The sequence below is a fragment of the Saccoglossus kowalevskii genome, unplaced genomic scaffold (genome assembly GCF_978046115.1).
Source record: "Saccoglossus kowalevskii unplaced genomic scaffold, keSacKowa6.1 SCAFFOLD_42, whole genome shotgun sequence".
NCBI lineage: Eukaryota > Metazoa > Hemichordata > Enteropneusta > Harrimaniidae > Saccoglossus > Saccoglossus kowalevskii.
Genome location: NW_028188621.1, coordinates 571,594 through 588,122, shown reverse-complemented (window position 1 = coordinate 588,122; position 16,529 = coordinate 571,594). Strand labels below are relative to the sequence as shown.

General features: G+C 34.7%; 1 protein-coding gene across 1 annotated transcript; it reads right to left on the bottom strand.

Annotated features, from left to right (window-relative positions):
* Positions 1-5,333: 5,333 nt before the first annotated feature.
* On the bottom strand, positions 5,334-16,398 carry LOC146726087 (uncharacterized). The gene is made up of 6 exons (XM_085496281.1): positions 16,101-16,398; positions 14,724-14,911; positions 12,516-12,571; positions 11,666-11,760; positions 6,812-6,924; positions 5,334-5,624 (listed from the first exon to the last, which is right to left on the bottom strand). Exons 1-6 carry the CDS (start codon positions 16,396-16,398, stop codon positions 5,334-5,336), a joined length of 1,041 nt encoding a protein of 346 aa, XP_085352407.1.
* Between the last annotated feature and the right edge of the window lie 131 nt (positions 16,399-16,529).

Genomic DNA, 16,529 nt, shown 5'->3' with positions numbered 1-16,529 from the left:
TTTGTTCAATGTCTTCAATATAGCATTGGTTCCATGTTTGTACTTGCAATCGTGCCTGAGATATTAAAGACATGTATATTTAATGAGTTCTATGACCATATATGGTCATCCAATGTTTTGGTCAATTTTCTTGTCCAATGTCTTCAATATAGCGTTAGTTCCATGTTTGTATGTGCAATAGTTCTCAATATATGTCAATTCAATGTGTATCGTGTATGGGCCCTCCCCCCTTTCCCACAATGCAACATTGCTGACTATTTTATATAAAATGTGAAAAATATTCATAAATCAACTGCTCCAAAACTACTGGTCGCATTTGCATGATTCTTTGATTAATCTGTAGTATGCATGATGTTCTTCAAAATTATGGCGTGGAATTTTGATACGATCAAAATTATGCAAATGAGATGCAAAACAATATTTCAGAAAATTCTAGAAAAAAAAGTCACATGACCGTTCAACTTTTTTTTCATGAAATACGTAGCTCTAGGGCCAATGCTTCTTTTAATCGAAAGTTTGAGACTCCTAGACCCTCAGAAAGGTGTTTAAATGAGCATGCCATTTTTAGCCTAAAATTCAAAATGGCCGCCGTACCACGTGACCAATATGCGTCATCTTAGGATATGCACGAGATCTCATCAGACTTTACAAACATATGAAAACATTTTCAAGATATGTGCAACGGTGTTCAAATGGCGCTTAGCGAAAAATCTGGCGGAATAATAATAATAATAAATATAGCTGCATAGCAGCAATCACCGGTTTTCAAGACCATGGCACATGGCCAAGTCACATGCAATGCATGGCCATGTATGACTGTTTGCAATAGCCCTCAAAATTAACGTTGGTCCCATGTTTGTATATGTGATAGTGTCCGAGATATTATAGCCATGCATATTTAATGAGTTCCATGACCATATATAGTCATCGGGTATGTTTGTGAATTCTCTTGTCCAATGTCTTCAATATAGCATTGGTTCAATGTTCCTACTTGCAACAGTGCCTAAGATATTAGAGACTTGCATATTTAATGAGTTCTATGACCATATATAGTCATTTAAAATGTTGGTCAATTATTTTGTACAATGCCTTCAGTATAGGTTTGGGTACATGTCTCTATCTTTAAAAGTGCTCGAGATATTATGGATATGCATATTTAATGAGTTCTATGACCATATATGGTCATCGAATGTGTTGGTCAATCCTTTTGTTCAATGTCTTCAATATAACATTGGTTACATGTTTGTGTTTGCAATAGTGACTGAGATATTAGAGACATGCATATTTAATGAGTTCTATGACCATACATGGTCATCGAATATGTTGGTCAATTTTCTTGTCCAATGTCTTCAATATAGGTTTGGGTACATGTCTCTATCTTTAAACGTGCTCGAGATAATATGGATATGCATATTTAATGAGTTCTATGACCATATATGGTCATCGAATATGTTGCTCAATTGTCTCGTCCAATGTCTTCAATATAGCACTGGTTGCATGTTTGTACTTGCAATAGTGCCTGAGATATTAGAGACATGTATATTTAACAAGTTCTATGACCATATATGGTGATCGAATATGTTGGTCAATTCTCTTGTCCAATGCCTTCACAATAGGTTTGGGTACATGTTTCTATCTTTAAAAGTGCATGAGATATTAGAGACATGCATATTTAATGAGTTTTATGTCCATATATGGTCATCCAATATTTTGGTCAATTCTCTTGTCCAATGTCTTCAATAAAGCGTTGGTTCCATGTTTGTATATGCAATAGTTCTCAATATATGGCAATACAATGTGTATCGTATTAAGGGCCCTCCCCCCTTTCCCATAATGCATCATTGCTCACTATTTTATATAAAATGTGAAAAATATTCATAAATCAACTCCTCCAAAACTGTTGGTCGCACTTTCATGATTCTTTGATTAATCGGTAGTATGTATGATGTTCTTCAAAATTATGGCGTGGAATTTTGATACGATCAAAATTATGCAAATGAGATGCAAAACAATATTTCAGAAAATTCTAGAAAAAAAAGTCACATGACCGTTCAACTTTTTTTTCATGAAATACGTAGCTCTAGGGCCAATGCTTCTTTTAAGCGAAAGTTTGAGACTCCTAGACCCTCAGAAAGGTGTTTAAATGAGCATGCCATATTTCGTCTTAAATTCAAAATGGCCGCCGTACCACGTGACCAACATGCGTCATCTTAGGATATGCACTAGATCTCATCAATCTTTACAAACATATGAAAATTTTTTCCAGATATGTGCAACGGTGTCGAAATGGCGCTTAGCGAAAAAATCTGGCGGAATAATAAAAAACATAACGATTACAATAGGTTTCCAAGACATGTGTCTTGAAAACCTAATAATAAATATAGCTGCATAGCAGCAATCACCGGTTTTCAAGACCATGGCACATGGCCAAGTCACATGCAATGCATGGCCATGTATGACTGTTTGCAATAGCCCTCAAAATTAACGTTGGTTCCATGTTTGTATATGTGATAGTGTCCGAGATATTATAGCTATGCATATTTAATGAGTTCCATGACAATATATAGTCATCGGGTATGTTTGTCAATTCTCTTGTCCAATGTATTTAATATAGCATTGGTTCAATGTTCCTACTTGCAACAGTGCCTAAGATATTAGAGACTTGCATATTTAATGAGTTCTATGACCATATATGGTCATTTAAAATGTTGGTCAATTCTTTTGTCCAATGCCTTCAGTATAGGTTTGGGTACATGTCTCTATCTTTAAAAGTGCTTGAGATATTATGGATATGCATATTTAATGAGTTCTATGACGATATATGGTCATCTACTATGTTGGTCAATTCTTTTGTCCAATGACTTCAATATAGCATTGGTTCCATGTTCCTACCTGCAACAGTGCCTAAGATATTAGAGGCATGCATATTTAATGAGTTCTATGAGCATATATGGTCATCTTATATGTTGGACAATTCTCTTGTCCAATGTCTTCAGTATAGGTTTGGGTACATGTCCCTATCTTTAAAAGTGCTCGAGATATTATGGATATGCATACTTAATGAGTTCTATGACCATATATGGTAATCGAATATGTTGGTCAATCCTTTTGTCCAATGTCTTCAATATAGTATTGGTTCCATGTTTGTGCTTACAATAGTACTCGAGATATTAGAGACATGCATATTTAATGAGTTGTATGACCATATATGGTCATCGACTGTGTTGGTCAATTATCTTGTCCAATGTCTTCAACATAGGTCTGGGTACATGTCTCTATCTTTAAAAGTGTTTGAGATATATTTATATGCATATTTAATCAGTTCTATGACCATATATGGTCATCGAATATGTTGGTCAATTCTCTCGTCCTATGTCTTCAATATAGCGTTGATTCCATGTTTGAACTTGCAATAATGCCTGAGATATTAGAGACACGCATATTTAATGAGTTATCACTGTGCGAAATAGCTAGAATCCACTGTTGATTCCTATCTTTATTCTACTAGATATCTTCACTATCCATACGAATGTGAAAGAATCCATTATTGATATCTGAAGAATTCATCTGAAATGCATAGTGGATTCCAATGAATACGGAACAATAATATCCATCATAGAATCCACAAAATGGATTCCTTATGTATTCTCTGAGAGTACAGTATGTATGGCTATGGATTTCTGCTGGATTCCTCTGGCATGTAATTATGCCTAGTCATTATACACAATGTTTTTCAATGGATTCCTTATGTATTCTCTGAGAATACAGTGTGTATGGCTATGGATTTCTGCTGGATTCCTCTGGCATGTATTTATGCCTAGTATTTATACACAATGTTTTTCAATGGATTCCTTATGTATTCTCTGAGAATACAGTATGTATGGCTATGGATTTCTGCTGGATTCCTCTGACATGTAATTATGCCTAGTCATTATACACAATGGATTCTTTATGTATTCTTTACAAATAATGTGTATGGCAATGAATTTCCGCTGGATTCCTTTGGCATGTAATTATGACTATCCATAACAGAGGATTTCAATGGAATCCTTTTTTATTCTCTGAGATTACAGCGTATACAACATATTTCTGCTATTTCCTTAAAGGGTAACACTGCTTTAGTTTTGCAGGATATTGTGCAAAATTTTGTCCTCATGGATTAAAATTTTCTAATAATAGAAAACGTTAGCAACAGGTTTTAAAACAGAATACTGCACTCATCCAAAATGAATTTGTAGTATCAAATTAAAATATAAATGTTGAGACATCTACATAGCCAGAACTACTGTATTTTTGTTTATAAATTTATTGTCACAAAAACTACTTTGGCCCAGTATTACATTGTTCAAGAGTAGTATGCATGATTAGTAAAGGAAAATAAACTTTCCATTTACTTATTGCATATATTGTAGGTTACTTGGTTCTGTGGTTTGAGTTGGAGAAAAAGTGGGTATCAACACACACCCCATACACCCACACTCACTCAAACAGCATATATCGAGTGAAGTAAAGTATTATTTTTTTATTTTTAACAAGCAGCCGGTCGGCTGAAATATTTTCGCAGTTAGCAATGCACATTTCAAATATAGAACAGAAGATATAATTATAAAATGAACAATATGTATAGTATCAAAGCAATATCACTTTTTACCAAAAATGAAAAAAATATTCATCAAAATTAAATAATTGAAGATATCATCATGAAATGAACAAATCTGGGAGAGGTCTACCTGACCTCTAGTACTTATATTATAATATCAAAGCAATCAAACTTGTGATCTGAACCAGGTCAATATATTACTTTCCTTTTCCCCAAAAACTGAAACTATTCCCCAACTCTGAACTGCGATCGGTTACAATACAATGGAACGCATAGATGACAATATGTTTACTACCAAAGCAATCAGACTTGGTGTTGAAAAAATTTAAAATATCACTTTTTACCAAAAATTACAAAAATATTTATCAAAATTAAATAATTGAAGATATCATGAAATGAACAAATCTCAGAGAGGTCTACCTGACCTCTAGTACTTATATTATAATATCAAAACAATCAAACTTGCGGTTTTTAATAAGGAGTTGAAATGTCAATTTTTGCCAAAAAAGACAAAAATATTCATTAAAATTAGAGAATTGAAGGAAACATCATGAAATGAACAAATCTAAGAGAGGTCTACCCAATGTACATATACACCAAGTATCAACGCATTCAGGTTTGTAGTTTTCAAAAAGAAGTCAAAAAAGTAAAAAGTTGACACGGACAATGGATGGCGGTGGACAATCAATCACTCATATGATAAGCTTCGCTCGACATCGGAGCTAACAAAAAACTATTCTGGTTGAACCAGTTCAGCAGGAAAGTACTTTGTTGGCCGAGGTCGGCTGCATGGGCGTTGAGCGTATTTTCGTCGATTCATCAAGACCCTAAATTTTGGGTTCGCTTTTAAGCGCTCGTCAATTGTATTTATTATTTCATTGAGTTTGTCCGTTCGCCAACTTGGCTTCTGACATAGCACTGCTCCGTCAATCTCGCCCTCTTCTTCTGACATAAGCTCTGCCTTGACGTGCTTCCATATAGGCCTCTCACTCTCTAAAACTTTTAGTTGCCGTCTTTTCATTAACTGTAGATATAAAATACATCATTTTTGAAATATGAATATTACTGTAGTTTACAATTTGCAGCATGATTTGCAAAATTGCTGACTACTATCAGTCATTTAATATAGCTGTAAGCTATACAATAGCAGTAAACAATGTGCAATATAAAGCATTTTTTTTCTAAATAAGGATTACTGTCAAACATGGTCAGATACTGATATATCTATTGTTTACTGTAGATTTGATAGTACTACAACACTTTTGTGTGGCGATAATTTGCTAATATTTGATAATATGCTCGGCTCAAATCACCGAGCATTCTGATGGTTAACAAATGCCAGGTCAAATGTCAGCCTCACGTGCAAAAAGCAAACATTATTTTGCATGAAATGTTTTCTTGCAACCAAAAACATTTGCTAACAATGAAAATAAGTTTGATTTTACTTGCATTTCATAATAAACTGACATTTATGCTATTATAATCGCAACAGAATAATAATATTTTTACAACAAGTAGGGTATAGCATGTGGTCATTTGCTACCAAACCAATGCGTTCATGTTTATTATTATTTGAAACTTTCATTCAAACTAATGCTTACCATTACATTAAAATCATTATTTCTTGTTTTTACTGATGATTTCAATTGTAATATTGTATGTAGGCTTACCAAATGCACCAAACAATTCAATGGGCTAGCCTGAAAATATTACCTTTAAAAACATCATCGAAGATGGGATATTAGACAAACACATTTAGTCAGAGATTTTGCCAAGCTGGTTGGTGGTGACCGGCTTCAACTTGCACTCAGAATTAGCTACCACCACTGAAATGTTCATGACCAGGACAATTATCATTTTAATTACTCACTGACTGGCATGCATCCTTTAAGTCGTGGATTAGAATTTGTAAAACAATGAACCAAGTTGTGTCTTATAAACAGAAAAAGTCAATTTTGTAAAATTATACCCAATTGTTTGTAAGTAAACACTTTCTGACAATACACAAGTCCTTCAATTTGAAAGCTAAAATTCTGTCAAAATCACTTCCCGGTATATTATGGTCAATGCAAAGGTTATGGTCTGTTCAATGCATAAGTAGGTAAAATACATTTGAACTGTTAATCATTGCGATTGATGTCAAAACTTTTTTCAACACTACTTTTACCTTTTAAAAATTTAGTATTCACACTTATAGTAGCTGATAATTACCTTATGCTGTCTGCTTCGAATCCTTCTTCTCGATTTTTGTTGGTCGCCAAAATCAGGATTTTGACTTTCACGGAATTTTACCCTTTCACTATTGTATCTTTGTGTCACAGAAACTGCAATATAAGTGAAAATACAATGTGAATGTACTTATTTCCTTTACTAAACGTTCACCCATGACTCGCAAACAGGTACAAAAAAAAAAAAAAAATCATTATAAAAAGATTTTGTTAGCACAGATGAGTAAGATCTGCAATATTCAAAGTTGAATAATGGTTGCCAGTTAATAAATGTATTAATCATAACAATTCAGGAAGCATGCACTTGATATTGATAAAAAATAATTAGCATGGTGGTACCGGGTACCAATATGAATACAAATGGAGTTATTTTTTATGATGTTTAGTAGGCTATGTATAAAGAATATATGTATTGTTGCACATTTTGTAGCTTTAAGGCATGCAAATATTATGTATGTGTGCAATTAATGACCGGCGAGGATTCATTCAACCCCAAACAAAATACATCCTTGAGTTATATTTAAATAATTTTTGTGAGGGCGAGATTACATTTGTTACCTGACCACAGTATGCCAGATCTAAATATGTGAGGGCATAATCATTATATAAGGGCCAACAACAAATCGTGATATTGCCCTAATGACCATATGTTTGATTACATTAAACATGCATATACCATGCACAACTACATTTAACATACATCTCCCACACCTGTTCCAAAATAACATTCATATTTTGTAATATGCAATATAATACTTAATGTATTATATAATAAGTGATACATTACGCAATAGCATGCAGTTTTGTACAACAACTGTGAAATACACAATAAATGTTTTAGTAATGTGAAATGGAACAGGTGTAAATTATTTCAAATGCAAGTTATTCTGTCACTCGCCAGATAAAACTGTCAACATGTTGAAGTGACTGTGAAAGTTTTCTCAAGATTATACCCTATCAACTATCTGTATTCACATGTTGCTCAGCTTAGAATGTTCTTGTGAGCATCAGCATGGTATGCATAAAATGTGTCACTGCGATCTTACATGACGCAACGATTCAGTTGTACCTTTGCCAAACATATTCACATCATATAAATCCCAAATATCAGATGGCGTATCTTACAATATCTATTCTGGCACGTCTAAGTGTAGTTGAATGGCTCAGTTCAAAACCTTGAAAGCAATAACAGCCAGGACAGGAGCAGTGCAGTGAACATGGCATGTTCTTGGTGTAGCTGGATGGCTCCATTCAAAACCTTGAAAGCAATAACAGCCAGGACAGGACCAGTTCAGTGAATGTGGCAGGTTCTCAGTGTAGCTGGATGGCTCAGTTCAAAACCTTGAAAGCAATAACAGCCAGGACAGGAGCAGTGCAGTGAACATGGCACGTTCTCGGTGTAGCTGGATGGCTCCATTCAAAACCTTGAAAGCAATAACAGCCAGGACAGGACCAGTTCAGTGAATGTGGCAGGTTCTCAGTGTAGCTGGATGGCTCAGTTCAAAACCTTGAAAGCAATAACAGCCAGGACAGGAGCAGTGCAGTGAACATGGCACGTTCTCGGTGTAGCTGGATGGCACCATTCAAAACTTTGAAAGCAATAGCAGCCAGGACAGGACCAGTTCAGTGCAGTGAATGTGGCATGTTCTTTGTGTAGCTGAATGGCTCTGTTCAAAACCTTGAAAGAGAGGACTGGAGCCAGCACTCCCGTGCAGGGAACCTGGCATTGTATTCAGTGTAGCTGGATGACACGGTTCAGTTCAGTGAATCATAATTTATTATGCCCAGTATAGTTTTAATGACATCAACCATGTGATATACTTTCTAATATCTACTTGCCAAGCAATATACCACGAAATATCCATTTTTATTCCATGTCATGCACAACAACAGTGAGAAGTGATGAATATTCAATAGTGGTACCACTGTCTTCATCTAAGATGGAGGCATTATTAGAAGGTGATTTGCAAACATTAGTTTAATCATCTGTGCTGACATCTAGGAGAATCAAGATGTTCAGATAAGTAAACATCATGGGTGGTACTAACGATATATATGTAAATTCATGCTTTTCTGATGTGACATCAATAACTTTTTGCAGTATGCTAATAACATTCTCTTGGGCAGGATATTGCCTGAATCATGATTTATCAATATTCTCTGAATAACTCATTTGTAGAAAAGGTATTTGACAACACAATGTGCCAACAGGAGTCTCATCTTCACATTGCTATGGTAGTATGCTGTAAAAGCTGATAGGGAAGACTCATCATATTCTGTAGACACAAATGAGTAGACATTTCCAGTATCTTAAGAGGTTTGTTAATGATAGTTGTGATGCCTTTGGTAGGGGATGACTAGATCTTACATTTACAGTCATTGTTTTTATTACATTTGTGAAACTATGGGCCATCTTGTTGAAACCACATCAGGACACTTGTGGTCACATTCAAAAACATTCTAATTGGAGAAATCAGAATGATTTACTGTCTCTTGTGCAATGTACTGCTTCCAGATCAGTTGAATCTGTGCATGACTATGACACACCTCAGCATCTGCCTTTAATTCCAGTGATAACTCCTCACAAACACCACATCAAAACAGCAATTCTGAATAAATGTCCGTCATGCCATGGAAAAAATATTCCAGATCATAACCAATTTTCAAGGCATCTGAACAGGTTGAACAATGAATGAGATGTTTTTAGTCTTGTGTACATAGTCATTCGGTGGTGAGGGAACTTTAGCAGACATAAACGTGCTTTGAAAAGTCAGAAATAAAGTCTATGTGGTCCTCTGAACATTTACATACCAGGTTGAGAGATGGACTGAAACAAAGGATTCAAGTTGCACATTGATTTGTTGGCCATCAAGGTTCATTATATCTTGGTAATCTGACTGTTGCAAGATCACATTAATAGCACAAAGACTCCCACTATAGTAAGTACTAGTATTTAGATTTCAAGGTTTTCTCAGTGTCTTCATTTACTTGGACGTTTTTCTGCCATTTTAATGTTAGTTCATTCTTTGTAGACTATAGGCACTGTGGTTTTTGCATAACAAAAAGACTTGTCCGCATCATGGTCAGAACGTTAACATTACTAGTTTCAAAGTGCAATGATGACAAGAAAGGTGAACACAGAATTTTAAATTGACTTGCCCCTATGCTGTGTATATATTTTGAAGTGTCTATGTTGAATGATAGTTTTGAAAATTAAATAGTGACAGTGGTACTATATAAATGTATACTACAACTATGTACAAATATAATTCATATAACGAAACCCCCTCCAGTATTATGGGACTGTGACACACAGCATAGGATAGTACCGGTATATGCTAGTCAATCCTCATCACATATATACTATATAACAAAACAACAACCACACATGAATCTCTGTTTAACATAGTCAACACTACATCCAATTTGTTTATCAAGATGCAAAACAATTAGCTCCAACTTTGTTATCAAAAAACAGATAACAATACTCTCCATAGGCAGAGTATATCATGTACAGTGTATATGTTGTAGGTAAACAAATGCTGTCACAACAGCCCGCCCCATGATTAAAGAACTGATTGTACTGGTGAGTTGTTTAACATAGAAAATCTTGAATAAATTAGTTTTGTGATATGCTATCTTGTTCAAGTTAGCAAGTTATTTTTTTCACTCTCTTGGAGATATTTCTCCAAAAACACAGAAACATTTTATAGCGTTTTTACTGAAATTAATTTTTGACTATCATGACCATAAAAAATATCACCTTCTTTTATGGAAGAACAAACAATAAGAAACTGCCTTTTATTTGAGATCGTTGTTAAAATGTGTGTGTGAATAGAATACGCCGTTGTGGCATCAGCGTTTTTGACACTGTGGTAAAAGGGGTGGACTAGATCCTTAACGCAGCTGTCACACCGGCTCATGCACAGCACAATGTGAACACAATATGACGGACAAACACCCTCTATCGCCAACTTATTTATGCTTGTCATTACACAAGATGCCGTCAGAGGTTACAGATCGAATTTTGAACTGGTCAGACGAAGAAACATGATTACTGATATCTGTATGGAGAGAATCTAATATTTTCAAGGAATGATGGTAGAGTATATGCTGTGATTGCAGAAAAGCGGCTGGAAAGGGGTTGTACAGGAAGTCATTACAATGTCAACGGAAGATCAAAACTTTACGTATAAGTACAGAGAAGTGACTGAGCACAACAACAGAAGCGGTAGAGATTTGAAAACTGTGCCATTTTGGGATGAACAACACAAAATATTAGGTGGAAGGCCAGCATTCAATCCTCAAACACCGGTGTTTTTTCTAAGTGAGAACGTGAGCTGACAATTCAGCAGACTAATATTTCCACCACAAAAAAACAGTGTCAACACCGGAGTTTTTTTTAGACATGTGTGAATGTAGCTCCTGTGTGTCTGTAACTAAATCTCCCAAGCAAATGTATGAAAAAATACTTGATCATATTATTATATATCTCATGTTTGTGAAAATATATACATTAGCAAAGCTGCATGCTTAATAACGACTGGGAAAGTCATACCTATTAAACTATTGCTCATTTTTTCCCTCTTGCTAATTTAATTGAGACTACATGCAGACTGAACCAGCTTCATTCTAATTTGTTTTATGATTATTTTGAATGAGTAGTTCAACCAACTTTGTCCACCAGGAGGTGAAGTTAGCACCAAATGACTTGAATCAATGAAGCTTTTAGCTTGAATTGAAATCTTGATTGTTGGAAATGTGTATGTAAATTTGGTCATTCGTTGGGCCACTTGGTGAATGTAACTTAACAAAACCAATATAAATATTAACATACCTTGATACTCTAAATGAGTAAATTTGTCTTGAAACTTGTCCTTTAAAACATTATTCAATTTTTCTCTCACACCACTATTTCGCACAGATTCAATTCTACAATAGAAGAAAGGATTAAACAATTTAATGTACACAAAAAATAGTGCGCTATTTAACATCATCCGAAAGGCACGATTTGTTGGTGCCGAATCATTGTCGACTTCACCAACCCGTGCAAGATCAGCCTGGGTAAACGCGTATTTTATGTTAAAAAGGCCAAGTTTGATTGGGTGCACCTATTGGAAAGGTGCCCTATCAGATGCTGTGTAACATTGCATGCTAAGCTAAAGAACAAAATGTTCGAAATAGTGACATGTAGCACGATTACTTACAAAATTTCTAATGAAACTGTCTTCATTGCAACAAACTAGCTAGTAATAACTCAATTGCTTGGTTTTGGTGATCGGTGAGACTTTTTATCTTGAAAAACTGCGTGATCTGTTTTTCATTGGGTTACCATTTAACAAAAAACGCCCTACTGTATTTTGATTCAAGATAACTGATTGCCTATTTATTTTGTCGCATTTCCTCTCCTTGTTGTTAAGGGCACCCATTCACTACACACTGTAATGGTTCAATCTGCCAAGGGTTAGTTTGGATAGGCAATTTAAATGATTTTTGAAAATTTTGAATTAATAGATTACATTTAATACCTGGTAATTAGTTAATATCAAAATAATGGATGTTCGAATAGAAATAGAGTTATTAAAGTAGAGTATAATATTTCCATCTTTGACATGATACCACTGCAATACAAATATTATTATGCATTTCTAAATCCTGCAAGAGTAGCTTCTATAAAGAATACTTGCCTCTCTTCTGGTATGAACTGGTAGCCATCTTGTTTTGATAAATTTTTCAATGTTCGCTGCAATATAAAATATTTTGAATTACACACCAATTTTGTCAACAATGCTGAGTGCATCACAGAAAAATGCACAATTGCATACTAAAAATGCACACAGAATCATATACAGTATGTATCAAGTTAATAGCATGCATTTGAATTCATACACACACAAGAAAGTGAAACACATTTGTAAGGCTTAGAAAAAACATATCTCTGTTTCTCGTTTCCACGCGCATCATTTTGAACTACTGTAAAACATGTTGAAAAAGTGGCATGCAATTTTAGCGAATGTGTGTGAAATGACGCAATAGCGAAATGTTGATTTAGCGAATCTCTCTTGTCATTGTTGATTTCTATGTTTGCCGGCCATTTTGAAGTCATTAGCAACATCTTGAATTAGGAAATCAATTCTCTCACTAAATTCGCAAAAAAGACATGCTTGTGAAAAAGACATGTTTTACAGTATATGCCTCAGACGTTTTCTTTCCTTCTGAAGCATTCCAAAATGCGCTTGTACTCGCACTTGTCTCAAATCTCCCCAAGGGATCTCGCCACGCTGTTCGGTGGTGGTCAGCCCCGACTGGCACTCAAAATTAGTGGCCACCACGGAAATGCTCCCGACCAGAACTATTGTCCGATTGTTATTTTAATTATGTACCGACCGACACGCTTCCTGCCAGTCGTGGATTATAATTTGTAAGCAATAGACCTAGTTGCACGATCCGTAGCGGCTAGTCAATTTTGTGAAATTAGCACCTCTTTGTATGTAAGTAAATACTTTCTGTGATAGACAGTCTTAATTAGATTGAAAGCTAAAATTCTTTCAAAATCAATTCTACCTCGATATAACATGGTCAAAGCGGAGTTCACGATCAGTTTACGCTACTCAAGAAAAAAATCAACGTGTTTATTGCGTGATTTGGTTAAGTACATTTGAACTGATCACAACCATTCGGAAAACTTTGGATTCTACCGGCATTACCATGCGGCATTCTGATTGGTTAATGGAATTATTGATCCATCAGGTCAAAGAACACGTGCCTGTCAACTAATACGTCACAAACATTATGGCGGGCTGTGTTTTTTGACAGAAGCGATCGAGTGATCAAAAATATTCACTCCCGATAAAACTAAGTCAAATTTAAATAAGTAAATTTTTTTGCTTGGCATCATGACTGAGTAAGAGGAATTATTGGTATAATCGGTGAATAACATCGTGAAGTAAGTTATGTCACATCGTAACTTTGAAAGTTCAGAAGTTTTATTTGTTCGTTCATTACTGTGAATATAGAAGTTGATGGTACGAATAATAAATTACAACAATACTCCAAATAATTATGTGGTCGATTTTTTGAAGGAGAATGTATTTAGAGTAAATAAGACCGTGAACATATTCCTGGCTGAAACGTTTCAAATGCGTTTTATTTAACTTTTTACAATAGACATTAATATTGCAACAATAATTTATTTGTTTCTGTTTTTTAGTCTGCAGCATTCGTATTTTGAATATTTTAAATTTTTACATTAAAAACTCTTCTAAATTGTGAAATAATTTCAAAAATATTTTACACTGCGACTGAACTCATTAATATTCATTGCTAATTAATATTCATATAGCTCATCAATATTCATGACCGACCGGCACTCACGTTGGGCTGGCGAGATCCCTGTCCCCCCCATTTTAGCGCGATTAAAAATTAAAACAGAGGTTTTTTTTCCTGGCCTAAGTACATCATTATTCTTAAGGAGAAGCATGTTGACTACACAAGTAACTCACTCATTAATTTCTAATTCTATTTTTTGTTCATATATTCATTTTTGTGATTGGAACATGGTTATTAAAAAAATAGCTGTGATCGGAATTACTGTAATTGTGTGCTGTACACAATAGTGAAGACAATAGTTTAGAAAATTTATGGATGAACAACTGTTTGCTCTTTCACTTTGCCGGGAAGTGCTTGTAGACTTCCAGTTACCATATTGTTTATATCTCAACAAATGAAACAATAGTGAATAAATTATACCAGTAGGAAAAAAACACTAGAAAATATAAACTTTGCTTACAGCTGAACTGAAAATGCACATGATATGATCAAATGGAATTTCTAATCCTATGATTAACAATAGTGAAGATACTTCAGGTGATTATAAATAAGAGAAATTTACTTACACTAAGTTCACGTGGAGTTCTTATATTACTGGTAGTTGACTCACCACTACAGTCTTGCGGAATATTTTTTTCAACTACTTGCATATTTGATTTCTCCACAAGAATGTTAATTTTTTCTAAAACCTTTTCTTGGAAGGCATCCTGATTTTTCTTCAGACCTTCAAGAAATGTATTTATAGCGACTTGCCCTAAAAGAAAAAATATTGATAATAACTATTTATAATTGCATGAAAGCTTTTTCCGATAATGAGATATGTTTGATATTATAAAATAATCAAATTAAATGCAAAAATGCAATTACGGTACATGTACTGAGACTGTTAAATAATATGACATCATCTAGCTCAGTAAAATAAAGACTATAGAGATATTGATCAATTGTGTTCATTTGGTCAAAAATTAACCATGATGGAACCTTGTGATTGGTGCTAACAGTATTTAAAGTTTGTGACATACATGAAGAGTTATCTTATAAATTTATTAAAAGAATATTTTCAAAAGATTTCCTATGTCCCTTTATGCAAGGGGAAACATCTTCATTGGGTAAAAGATAATTACATAATAGAATTACCCCCCAGAAATTATGTTTAATGGAGTGTTTGAAAGCTTCTGTTTAAGATAGGTGATTAACATTGCAAACATTTTTTATTCAAATTCTCCAATTCAAGTCAATTCTACGTCACAAACTGGTCAAAATCCCCCAAACATTGCCAGCAACCAATCACTGACTAGCTTAAACAATAGCTTTTCCTGACGATAATACTTAGCAACTATATTACCCCCATGCTAACTTCAAAAAATCTTTTGTTTTTGTCTTGTTTCCGGTCTGTCTTAGAGAATATGCTATTCCTTTCAAAACTGCATTCCTATACAGTGCAGTACATGCAAGTTTAGTAAAATTTAGGTTTGTGCATATTATAAATGTAATAACTCAAGACAAAATAATTTGTGACTCAAGCAATCTTCTTTTAAATTTACCAGCTTTGTTTAGCCTTGGTCATAACATGACGTCACTAGATTTTAAACTAGCATAATAAGCCATGCCCTACCCTAAGAAAGGTGTGAAAGTCGTTGAAGAGAACAATGCCATGTATATAAACAAATACTAGGAAATGAAACACATGATTGTAGCAGACAATGACAAGTGTGTCGGGTACAATGTACGTCGACAATGGGCTTAATATGGCATGATATGGTAAAATGTTATAGTCAGCAGTAATATCTGGTTAGAGCCCAAAACAATCTGAATTTTAGAAAAACACTTGACAATCATAAGATAAAAAACTGGTAGGGTCACTGAAAAATATAGGTTATTACATAGGCCATGAGCCGATGCTCTAAAATACAAGAAAGTAACATTACAACATATAACAATACCTTGAACATTGCCCACAACTGGTGATCCTTCATTGCTACTAGCACTCTCATGACTTCGTCGATTTAGAAATCTCATGTCTGGGCTTGGAGTACTGTGTAAAGATGGTGTTCTGGAGGAAAATGCACCGTTGGCAAGTTGATGACCACGGAGCGGTCCAGGAGAAAATGGTTGAACACCGTCATCTTCATTCCACGGGACATTGGGATCCCCGTTGAAATCTCTTACGCCAGTAGCTGGGTTGACTAAAACGTCATCTAAAATATCCTGTCTAGAAAGTGGTCGATTGCGTCTCATCATTGTGAAGTTGCAAATAAAACTTGATAGTGTTGGCAGAATGACGAGAGTTACGTAAATACAATTTCTAATTGTGAACAGATTTAAATGAACCACACATTTCCCGTCATGCCATGAGAAGACGCCCTAAGTTA

Excerpts from the sequence above, each read along its gene's own strand:
- LOC146726087 (XM_085496281.1), bottom strand. The coding sequence starts at position 16,398 with ATGATGAGACGCAATCGACCACTTTCTAGACAGGATATTTTAGATGAC. Across the intron at positions 12,572-14,723 it reads GAACTCCACGTGAACTTAGT|CGAACATTGAAAAATTTATC; the intron begins GTAAGTAAATTT and ends TTTATATTGCAG. Across the intron at positions 5,625-6,811 it reads TTCGAAGCAGACAGCATAAG|TTAATGAAAAGACGGCAACT; the intron begins GTAATTATCAGC and ends TTATATCTACAG.